This window comes from Pangasianodon hypophthalmus, chromosome 3 (assembly GCF_027358585.1).
Source record: "Pangasianodon hypophthalmus isolate fPanHyp1 chromosome 3, fPanHyp1.pri, whole genome shotgun sequence".
In the NCBI taxonomy this organism is placed as follows: domain Eukaryota; kingdom Metazoa; phylum Chordata; class Actinopteri; order Siluriformes; family Pangasiidae; genus Pangasianodon; species Pangasianodon hypophthalmus.
The window spans coordinates 19,085,059-19,097,654 of record NC_069712.1 but is presented as its reverse complement, the minus strand read 5'-3'; the positions used below and the strand labels follow the sequence as shown (position 1 = coordinate 19,097,654).

The 12,596-nt window shown below is 41.3% G+C and overlaps 1 protein-coding gene across 6 annotated transcripts in view; it reads left to right on the top strand.

The window, feature by feature from the left end:
* Positions 1-12,596, top strand: part of marchf8 (membrane-associated ring finger (C3HC4) 8) — a 70,222-nt gene that overhangs the window by 45,445 nt on the left and 12,181 nt on the right. For 4 of the 6 annotated variants that reach the window (XM_026933513.3, XM_026933521.3, XM_026933529.3 and 1 more), the window contains 2 exons: positions 5,941-5,991; positions 11,060-11,139. In XM_026933513.3, coding sequence (XP_026789314.1) covers positions 5,941-5,991; positions 11,060-11,139 — 131 coding nt within the window. The other 2 variants (XM_026933547.3, XM_026933504.3) reach the window with 2 other exon arrangements.

Here is a 12,596-nt window from a genome sequence, read left to right as displayed (position 1 = left end):
GACTGCATTAGTTTGAAAATTATTGCATTTATCAGATCATTTAAATGTCATCAAACATGTATCTGGAACATCAGAGATTGGTTACAATGTTCTGTATGGTCAGTATTTGAAAAGCCAAAAATGTGAGTGCTGTTCAGCCCTAGACAGCATCTGATCACCTTTCTCTCACATAGTGTGTGTTCGGAGGATGCTATTTTTCCATCTCGTCTTACTGTCTTCATTACATCCCAGGATCTGAGCAGTGCCAATACAAAAATGTTATACAGAAAATGTTCATGTGCAATCAGTGATGGGGGAATATCACTGCTGCTTCCCTTGGCCTTAAGATGATGAAAGGACGGGGTTCTCAAGTGGCGCAAGAGAAGACTGTTCAGTCACGATGCTATAGCCATCCATGGCCGGGAGCCAAGGGAGCAAAATTGGCTGTGCTCTCTGGGTGGGAGGGATGGAATGCTGTCTCTCTGCTATCACAGCGACACTAGACAATTATGTGAGTTTTTCTGCTCTTCGGTTTGAGAAAGGACATTTATTATTATTATTATTATTATTATTATTATTATTATTATTAGGGAAGTCAGTGCTATCTGTAGAATTTGGAACTTCTTGCTGGCAGTTAACAAAAAACAGAAATGGACTGAGTGAGAAAGAGCTGGATAAAGGATGAGAGAGCAGGTCAGGGAACAGCAGGCTGAGATAGTGTAGACCTTGCCTCAACAATCGCCATTAATTCAGTGCACTGGTAACAACCCCAGCTGTCCAGTCATTCAGTCACTGAAGCGCTTGGCTCCCTTCCTTAAGAAGCCCCACATAAAAAGAGGAAGAGAGAAACTAGGAGGCGGGACAGCTGCACTTTGAAACAGGATTGGCTGTTTCAGACCTATCTCTTATTGTCCCCTCTCTCGTGTCCTTGAATTAAACTGAGGGCCCACACTAGGATGTTCAGTGGAGATTATACTGCTCTGATACTGCTATCTGAGTGAATACTGTAAATGCAAAAGACATACAAAAGACTACACATTTAAAGCAGCTGAAAGGGCATCTCCAGTGGCCATGCAATTCAACTGTCTGAGTCTGTAAACAAACTTACAACTGACTGCAGGATGCAGTGACCCAAAACTGGCCCATCTGCATGCGTGTTGGAGAAAATGCTTCTCAGCCCTGATCACTGAGCATATGGGTATGACAGCATTAATGCTGTTTTTCAGCAAGGTTATTCTCATAAGTATTTAGGATGTTGTTCCTGCCAACCAAACATTTTGTATGATACAACTCCAATGAGACTCTATTTGTGCACATCATCCAGAACATCACCTTTCATCTTTCACCCATTTGTGGGGTGTTGTAACACAAGCTACTTGGAGGCACTTTAATTTGTGCAGGAGGAGTGTTTGTATGGTGTACAGTGTTCTCATCACTCCCCTGCTCTCCTCTCCTCTGCTGTTCTCTAATTATCCCTTGCTCATTAGCCTCGAGGACTGCACGTGCATTTGCTGCCTCATTGTACTGGCAGTGCACTCATGGCAACCTTGAAGCAGTAGTCCTATTCACTGTTGTCTGCCTGCTGTTGCTGTTAGTCCTCATTGTTTGGCAATGTGGTTTTGAATAACACTGAATGGAGTACACGCTGTTTAAATTTTAGCATCCGTCTCTTTAGAGCAGTTAGGATTTATAAAAAAAATGTCTTGTAATGGGTTAATCCCATGTTGAATGCAAACCCAACAGTGGACTCAGAATGTCAGATGACCAAAGGCATTCAGTGCTAACTTAGTAAGTTTCTTTATACCAGAAAGTCCTCATCTAAACTGGCAGCAGGGTCAATTGCAGAATTTTCTTACAGTCCTTTAGGCCCACTATCAGCTACTTTAAAGGCCAACTAGTCTGGTTTGGTGGTGCAGCAGGTAGTAGTGCTACCTCACATCTCCAGGGTCGACGGTTCAATTCTGAGCTTGGATTGTTCTCCCTGTGTCCATGTGGGATTCCCGTTTCCTCTCACCTGCCAGAAACATGCCTGTAGGTGGATTGGCTATGCTAAATTGCCCGAGGTGTAAATGATTGTGTGAATGTGTATATGCATGCACAGTGTTCTTGGAATAGTCTCCAGATCCTCTGTGACCCTGAACATGATAAAGCAGTATCTGGAGATATATGAATGTGTAAATGAAGGTCAGCTAATGCAAAATTTTCCAAGCCTCCAGGATTTTGTGAAAGTGTTGAGATGAACGAGGCAGTCATTGAGGTGTGGTGAACAAACATTCTTGCTTCCTCTTATCACAATGCAACCAGTTTCTGCATTCCAGCTGATAGCCAATCACACACACACACAGGCTTACCAACATGTCAGAACAACTGAAATAAAGAGGAATTAGGGAAAAAATGATCTTGCATCTTACAAAAAATAAACACCAAATACCATTGCAAATGCATGTGACTGCTCACACTTCTGTTCTGTTGTTTTTGCCAAAACTAAAGAAGTTATTTCAAAAGGCAGCTTGTTCTTGAGAATATTTGCTGCCCTGCATCATTAAAATCTCTGTGCATTTGAGTCTCAGCTCTGGGGGAAAATGGAGAAGCTCTTAATAACCTCAGTTTCTGTTTCAAGCTAGCTGAAACTGTTTTAGATAAAGCCGTGTGTACACAGTGTTAAAGCTGTCGATCTGTGTATGTTCGTGCACATGCAGTAGAGAGGTGTAAATGGTGTCTGTAAGCATCAGTACATGTAAATGAAAGTTGTAGATGTGTGCTCTCTCTGTCTCTCTGTGTGTGTGTGTGTGCTCTAACACATTTACACATGAATGCAGTTACAGAAATGAGGTTAGATCGTGTCATGAGTGTATAAAAGAATTATTGTGTGTGTGAGTGCAAGAAAGCTGTGAGTCTTGCTGGCTATCGTGGCTGAAATTCTTCTTCATACTGAACAGAAACCAGCGGGGATTTAACACCCAGTCCTCCATCACCGCCATCTCCATGGTAACGTGTATGGGTAGGAGCTGTGAGTAAGTCAGTGGAGTAATTAATGTTAAAGAACATGTCCTTCTGTTGCTGCGCTGCACCACGATACACAGAGTTTCCCTCACTTCACTCACAGCAGCACTGTTCTTCTAACTACTGCAGTTCATTTGAAAGATAACAGCACAACATTCGCACAAGAATCATCACACTGTTCTGCAAAAGGCTCTGAGCTCTCAGCTGAGCTAAACATCATTTGTGTTATGTTTTTGACTCACTGTTCACTCAGGGCCTGAATTATACTCTGTATGAGTATTTCATTTTTGTCAGATTTTTTCATTTTTCACATTTCATTTTTTGTCAGTGACACCCAATATAGGTCAGTTTGTTGTAGTATGCAGTTTATAGTTTTAAGTGTGTGTGTCTGTGTCCCTATCCATGTACATGTCTATCTGTATGTGTGTATCTGTCTGTCTGTCTGTCTTTGTCACTGTGTGCATATCTATCTGAGTGTGTGCTTATCTGTGTACATGTGAGTAATCTTGTCTGTGTGTATTCCTCGTGTGAGTGTCTGGAGGCCGTTCCTCTGGCTCTGAGGTAGAACAGAAGTTCAGTTCAGCCTCTGACAAACAATACTCACATGACAAGGAGTTCTCTGGTCCAGGGATTTGTGTGTGTGCTCGCGTGCGCGCGTGTGTGTGTATGCGTTCATATCATAGCATTTAACTTAAGTCTAGATTTTAAAAATCCTTATTTGCTATAGTGAGAGATAAGAGAACAGATCACACTGTTTTGTCTCATGCCCACTGGTGTGTGTAATATATTACACACTAGTGTGTGCTAGTACGAGTGCATCACACACTGTATACTACAGCACATTTTTTCCATGCACGGTATGTGCTAATTGTCCTTCAGCTTTCATCAGTGATTAATTTCTGTTCATAGCTTTGTCGAGGGCTGGATATTTTTGGTGGGTGGACTCTCTAAACTCTTCAGTGACACTAAGGACTATAAAAACCCCAGCAACACTTTGTCACTACAACAGCCACTCTGTCATGTCCGTGATGATCAGGAATGGTCGTGTCAGTGCTGGTCTCTTTCTACTGATGGGCTAGAGAATGGGCTAATAAGTATTAAGCAACAGTCAATAACTGTATATCTACAAACTGCATGTGTATATGTACTGTACGTGTATGTATAAATTTTCCTAACAGGCTTTTTTTTTTGTCACACCAGACTGTACATTGTGTCATATGTTAATGACCATCATCACATTGGCTCCCAAAATATAATAATTGCACGACTGTAATTATCACATTATGTGTAATAGTATGCCTGGTACAGCAAAATCAAGCATCCCTAGTTATAATTGCACCATGCTGCAAATGAGCACTCAGATTTCTGTTGCATGGGATGTGGGTGTACAGATCGATCACAGATAGCCCTGATGAGTTTTCTTTGTGTGTCCATTTTGTTATTACCATGTCATCTGGAAGTACCAGGCTCAACCCTGTCTTTTAGCACAATGTTAGTTTGCTTTTACCGGCTACTGAATATGGATGTGTTCAGTAACCTTTCCCCCAGACCCTGTGGTATGGGTTTACTCAGGACATGAGCCTAGATTATAGTTAAATATAATGAATCTACCTGCTAGCGAAATTCTGCTCCATCTCCGCTCCTGTCTGTCACCTCATTAACATATTAACATGCCACTTGTTTCTTGTTCTGCTCCCTCCCTTAAACCCTTCACTGTCTTTCCTGTTCAACCACAACCACCAGTTTTTCTTCCATCTCGGAGGCGTTGTGTTTATGGTCTACCTTCCTTCTACAGTCACTCTCACCTTGCTAGACTTTTTTCACCAGTGTTGCCTCTGGCTTGCTCACTGGGGATGTGGATCTACACTCGCTTTGTGCCGATTTCTATTTTTAAAAGCACAAGACAAATAAAATTTAATTGTCTTGTTCCAGCCTCCCAGAACACTATAGCCCAACCTGCATACCCACATTTTTGGAAAGGGCTGTAGCCTCTGTAAACATCAACCTTTGTTATACTCCATTTTGTCTCCAGTTTACTCAATGATAATTCCTGCTAATTAGCTAAAATTCTTCTATGTGAGAAAACTGAAGGCATCACATCCCACTCATGCAGCCTCACAAGGTGGCCAAACACACTTGAAGGAGACTAACTGGTATATTTCACACAGATGAGAGAACAGACGCCTGCGATTGGCTAGTGTTAGTCTGATTGACATGCAAGAGAGGAATGCTGTCCTTCTCACCCAGAGTGAAGGGCCAGTTATGGTCTCTTGGACTGCTGGCAGACAATTTCAGTCTGATTTTCAACTGAAAAGGTCATCATTCTATAAATTACTCCTGAGTGCAGGAGAAACATGCGGAAGGCTCTGGAGGTTTTTGCTAGCTGCTGATGGATGCTCTGGCCTAATGACTGTTCCTTCCTGGGGATTCTATTTAAGCAGCTAAACTTATTTGAGCCGAGGCCTCAGAAATTCAGCTGTTTTGCCAGCAAATCCTCTTTACAAATATTTTTCCTTCTCAGCTCATACTTACATCCATTCATTCAATGAGTTTAAATGGTTCAGTCAACTCTGATAACCTTCTTGCATCCATTTTATGTCACAATGATAAAACATATAAAAGAATCTTTTGTTTGCTCTAGGGTAGAATAAAGCAGCGGTTGGATATTGATGGCTTGGAAAATATGGACATTTTATAAAGAGTTATTTTATCTGTCAATAGAGTCATTAAATGCTCCTTGAATGTATTTTTACTGTATGCCTTTGTAATTTATCCAAGCTGACAGCATGGGATTAAAGGTGCTAGCATTGAACATTAACAAAATTCGAGCCTCAGGCGCATGTGAAAATGGTTGCTCTATTTAAGACAAATTCAACAAGGTTGTCATTTTCCATGCTGGCAGTATGCATGAACATTGTTTCTGTGGTAACACTGTCCTTCCCTTTCTCTTCTCTACAGAATGAGAAACCACTGGGTCATTCTGCAAGCAGGTCCAGCAACATTTCAAAGGTACGGAAATCTGATTCCCTCCTACCTTCTCACTTAGTGTTTGTTTATCTGAGTGTGCGTAAGTGTATGTGTGTATGTGTATTTGTATGTGTTTGTGTGTGTGTGTGTGTGTTGTAAGAGAGAGAGAGAGAGAGAGAGAGAGAGAGAGAGAGTATGAGGACAGGTGAACTTTACAGGAGGTCTGCACCTGAAATTCCCACAGTATTCACCCTTATCTCTCATTTCTATTCTTTGAGCATTGCTGAGACACTTAGTCTGTACCAGGCTCAGGAGATTGATGGTCTGAACATTTATATAATTTCGAGGCAGGGAAATAAGGAAGGCCAAACATAAACCAGGGAAGAAGTAAACCTCTCTTATGCATACGCTTCTCATATTTATCACTTGCATATATAATGAGTCATTTTACTAACAATGGGCCTCATTTATCAAGTTGGATACGAACGGATTTATTCGTAGGTTGTTTGTACGAGCATTCACACAAGAATTTTGGTATTCATGAAAATCCTGTAAATTCAGAAAAACGTATCTTATACATGCACCTGAATGTGTGTAAATTTACGCATAAGAAGACTTACTAATGTAAACCTCGACTTGACTGACTTCATATATTTTCATGGATTACTGCACTTTAGTATATTGAATATACTGTCAAGGTTAAATTGCTTATTTTTATAACGTTTACAGCATTTAGCAGACGCCTATATCCAGAGTGACTTACAGAAGAGCTTTGGCTGTCTGTGAGCTTGAACTTTTATGGAGTTTTGTGGGCATCACTGGATGCAAATGAGCTGTGTCAGGAATGCACTGTGCACCTTTCACGTGATAAACCTACGTATGCGAGTACGAAGAAAATCAGTGTTTCTGAAACTTTTGTAAATCTGGCGTAAAATTGTTATTTGGTTTGGCTTGCTCAAACATTTACACCCAACTTTACTAAAAGATTGATAAATGAGGCCCATTATTGTTTGTAACAATATCCTTCTTAAATGTATTTATTATTAAATGTATTTTTTTTTAAATATATACTTAGTCAATACCTTTGCATTTCATCATATGAATTCGATCATAGACTGAAAAAATGCAGGGCTTTCCAAGTGAAATATTGCTGAAATAGAGCCAGGCTGACTTTAAGTTGGGGGTAGTGTGAATAAAGTAATAGAATTTCATGCTCACTGTTTATAATATTGAGGCTCAACTTTAGCTGAACTATCTTGAGTTTCTATAACACTGATTCTTTAATTATTATTCTCTTCCCAAGGGTATAGTGTGCACTTCTTAATTAATTAATTAATTTATTAACTGGAAACAGCTGGGTAACACTTGACAAATATTTTTATTCATCGTATACAAACAGTGCCACAGACAAATGGGCACTTATTTCAGTGTTTATACACGCTGCAGGGCAGCCATGTCGATGTCTTGGCCGAATCATGTGCAGTGGAGTGGGATTTTTCTGGGATCAGGCCTGGCAATTGCTATCACTTTGGCACAGATTTCTTCCTCTTAGCTGTGCACAAGTGCACTAAATCTGCACTATGAGCCTCTTAGCCGATAAACCAGCTCCATGTGCTGATAGATGTCATTTGTGTGGTGAATTAGTGGTTGGCGTGGTCAGGCTCCTGAAACCCCACAGCTCTCATCTAACACTGACAAGCACCCTCAGAACCATTCAGCAAGAGATGAAAACACAAGAAGGACTGATGACGCAACACCTGTGGTTCACATTTTGTCATCATTTAACATGGAGACTGTTCACACAGTTGCGTTAAACGTCTTCGTTTAGCCTCGGAGTGAATCGTTATTTGATGGTTTACAGGCAGCCAGCGTTAGACCCCTGCAGGAGGACCCCATCATTCTAGAGCCATTTCATCAGCAACAACATAAGTAACAGAAAATATGTCTCATTATGCATTTGTATTCCGTTTTCTCTTGAACTGCCCCAAGCATACCATCAAGCACATACACACTCGTACACACACATTGCATGAAAGGATGTTTACAGCTATCAGTGTGAGTATTCCCATGAGGAATGGCATCTCTCGCTCTCTCTCTCTTTATTTTCTTCCTTTTATTTCATCTCCTGTGCAGTTTACAATTGGTTTTTCAGTCCAGTTATTGCCCTCAATCACCAGTTGAGTTCTATTAGAACCGTTCAGAGTGTGATCCCACTTTGTGTGCCTGCTACTGTGTCAAAAGCCTTTTTCTCTCTAAAGAGTGTCTCTGTATCATAACACCTGTTCTATCATTTTCCATTTATGAATCTCTCTTTCCCTCTCACTCTCTCACTTTCTCTCTCTCTGTCTCACTTTTAGCGTCACACCCTGTTGAGTGACCGCTCTTTTGCTCATTACATCTGTGTGTATTTATTTTTAACATTCCTGTAAACATGTGCCTCTCAGCAGATTAAGCAGATGATAAGCAGCATTATTTGCATCTAGCTCAGCATGCCTGAGCACCTACTACTGATGCCTCTAGAAAATGAGCAAATGTAATGGACATATTTATAACAGCACAGCTAATTTTTAAACTCTATTAAACTCATTCATTCATCCTTCATTAATCAGGAGTAACCACTTTATCCTGATCAAGGTCTTGGTGAATCTGGTACCAATCCTGGCAATACTGGGTGCAAGGTGGGAGAATTCATCCCAGATGGGATACCAATCTATCGCAGGGCACCAATCACACATAATCATACCTAGGGGAAATTTAGCATAGCCAAACCATTAATCTACATGGTTTTGGGAGGTGGGAGGAAACCTGAAAACCTGAAGGAAATCCACACGAGCACAGAAAGACCACGTGAAACTCCACCCAGAGAGTAACCCGAGCTCAGGATCAAATCAGGGACCCCAGAGCTGTTAGGTGGCAATGCAACCCACCATGCCTCTAGGACCTAGGGGCCTTTGTGTATTTTTGTGAAGTGGGGCTTTTATTTTGAAAGCAGTCATAGGGACTTATTTTTTTTTTTAAATCTGTGAAATCATGCATGTTATCACCAGAACACCAAGCATATCATTCTGAACCAACCCAGGCATCTTATTATTTCACTGTATAGAACAATATAAAAATAGCAGAGAAACCCATGTGAGGGTCAATAGATACTGTGCTATTATACTGCCCCCTTAAGCCTAAGCTATCTTTTTATAATCGTTAATGTTCCAAAGAGAGCGAGAGATGATAATTTACAGAAATCCTTGAGAGGCAGATTGCTTGAAATAGGAATATTGTGGTTAGATGAGCAGTTTAAGTTGTCTGCAGGCCATGTGAAACGATAAGTACCCAGTAGGAGGGACTGGGAATGACTGTATACAGAAAGATGGCCATTAATAAATGCAGCGTTAAGTGTGTTGGGCTAAAGGCTTCAGCCCACTACTGTAGTGAGATTAGATTTATCACTATGCACTTCTCAGGGTGCAGATGGATTTATAGAGCATATAATTGTGTGTGTGTGTGTGGGTGTGGGGGGCATGTTTTTATATCTTGTTGGGTACCAAAGATAGGAATATCTGACCATTTTGACCTTGGGGGAAATTTGGCTGGTCCGTACAAGGAAAACAACGTGTTTTTTATAAAAACTGCAGCCTTCATTTAAAAAAACAAAACAAAACTAAAAGTAAAAAAAAACAACAACTAATAATTATATCAGTGGAAGGTCTTCACAAGGATAGTAAGTCAAACATGTTCTGTGGTCAGTGCAGCCTCTCTAACTATTAACCAACCAGTGTAATAAATACAGCCTGTCCAAATAGCAGGTAAAGACTAGCAGGTTCCCTCTTTCATTTCTTTCATTTCTCTTTGGAATGTGCATTGTTTCTGTCTTCCCTATTCTTTGTGCAAGTATCTCTGACTGGTAATCTTGTGATGGCTTGTAATTTCACAGATTTCATCAGTGTGGTTTGATCTGTGATCGTACAGTATATGCAGCTTGTCGTTGAGCCAGGGCTTGTTTGCTCTTTTTGTAACTGATGCTCAGATTAGTTAGCATACAGCGTCTGAGTGTTGGGTGTCACCTTTACTCTCTGTAAGTGTGATCTAGTCAGGTGTTTCTCAACAGAACATTCCTGTGCTGGAAGGAGGATTTGCCTCATGGAGCGTTTAGCTTTTTATGTTTTTATTTGTGACATGCCTGGGGTCCCGGGGCTAATGCAGGCACAGCTCGTGTAAGGTGTTTGTGTGTATGGGTGCGTGCATGTGGGGTTCTGTTAAATGCCACAGCCTGTATCATGTTTAAATACACACAGTGTGTGATGATTACCTCCTGGGGGACCAGTGGAACTGCAGGAAGGCAGAATAATTAAATAAATAAATGTAACAAAAAATAAATGTAACTTTTGTGCTTAGTCACCACACACACGCAAAGAGCTCTGCATCTCTGCAGGATCACAGAGCAGTAAACATGCGATATGAGACATACAATAGACACAACAGCAACTTTCATCCTCTATTTTCTGGTGAGAATGAAAAGTATAATTAAAAACTATTTTAATAATTTTAATTAAATAACAATTATAATTATAATTATACAATTTTATATATATTTTAATTATACAAGGTGCAATTCTTCTTCACTTTACTAACAGTATCAGTTGTTGTATACTTTGCATTATTTGGATTACTCGCTCTGAATAATTGCATCTATAAATATTATTCATTGAAAGCTCTGTTTGTGTGTCCATGCCTTGAATGAAGGTCAGCACTTCACATTATATTGATTACCGTCAGGCTTTGGGCAATATAAGTTCTCTGTATGATGCACTGCGGATCAATAGCTAATTGGTCATGGACATAGAGAAATTAAGCATGGCATGTATGGCATGTGTATCTATGATAAGAATGGGATATCTACAGTTTCTGGTGTCACTTGGAATAAAAATGTCATAAAAAATGCTTATAAAATAAAACTGTTCAGGATTTAGTTGTTGTAAGCTATTATGAAACTTTCATTTCCTCAATCAGTGAGATGTTTTTTCATAACATGAGTTGAAGTGCTGACAGTGTGTCTACTTCTCTCATCTCTTCTCTCTTCTCTCAAGTCTGAATGTGTTTTTTTTTCCTCTCATAGGCAGGGAGCCCGACTTCTGTGAACGCCCCCTGCAGCTTCTCTCGAACTTCAGTCACGCCTTCAAACCAGGACATCTGCAGGTACCACCTAGCTTGTCCATATTTTGAAAATGAGCTTCTTCATGTGCTGCCATGTGTCCTCCTGTCCTCAAAGCAGGTAGTTCTCTGCATTAGACATGAAAATTATAATGCTAGCAACCAGCAGAGGTTAAAGCTTTCATTTAAGGACTGGTATTTTGACTCATACTTTTCTACTGCTTTTGTGAGTTTTTATTTGTCCTTTTTTTTCAAACCACTGTTCTCATGCTGTGTATTGCATGTTGCATGTCTCTGTTTCATTATTCTTTCTGCTTGTCTCTCGCCCCTGCTCCTGTCTCGTATTTTTGTCTGTTTTTTGTCCTGCTGTGCAGTTCTAATGCTAGAGCTGCAGCTCAGGAGCAGGTCTCTCAGAAACCTGCGCAGAGTGCTGTGGTTTTGCTCAACTCCAATGATAAACGCTGGGCATCACAGAGCATCACTATGACGACTCTCTGTCTTGACTCACCCATCAAACCCAAAAATAAATCTGTGTTTGGAGCTGAGTGGCTCTCACTGTTAAAGCCATCGGTCAACCTCAGACCGCACACCAGCACGCTCAAGTTCTCCAAGTCCCTGAATGACGTGGGTCAGAAGATGGACGGGCTGTGCAGCCTGCACTTTGCTGAACGCACATGCTCAGATGGCGAGTTGCGCTCCGATACGAAAGGAGATGCAGAATGTGGGCACCAGGCCAAGACTCTCGTGGTCAAGCTGGCTCGCCTGCCTCCCCTCTACCCCACTCAGCATACCTCCTTCTCCACCACCTATGGCTACGCGAGTGCTCACCTTGCTGACATGCAGAAGAGCTCCAATCTGCTGCGCTTCTTCTTCCCATTCCCGCACTCCTCCACAGCGGGCAGCCTGCCTCCTGGTGAGCTGGTCCCCTGTGCCAAGCCATCCAGTGCCTTGCTGGAGGTAAACGAGGTATGCAGTGAGGAGATGGGTGATGACGATGTGTTTGAGGAGGAGTCCTCTGGTTGGAGGCTAAAGGTCGAGGAGCAGCACGCTCCTCTCTGCTCCCTGGAGGAGGATGGAGATCTGGACAGCTGCTTCTCACCACTGATGGAGAAAACAGGTCCACCCTCACCGTACTCTCTGACTGGGGATTGCTGCAGGTTGGTGAGGTTTCTCCTCTCCGACTCAGCCCAATTACTCATGTGCCCTATCTATAGAAAAGTGCTCCATCTCTAGAATCCCATCATCCCACCTGCCTTTCCAAAAGTCCCCAAAATCCCTATGGCTTCACTTGTTTAAACTCCATATGCTGCTGTGCTGCTGCTGTGCTGCCTCTTACATTTCTTTTCCTCTGCTAATTACAGTCAGTTAGAAAAGCAATCCAGTAATTAGCCAACTTTTTTAGCTTCAATAGCTAATAGAGAAATATTGAGTATAATCAGTATCTGCCCACATTCCTGCATGTGATATAGAGTCTCATGACGTGTAGCTGCACTTTTTGCTAT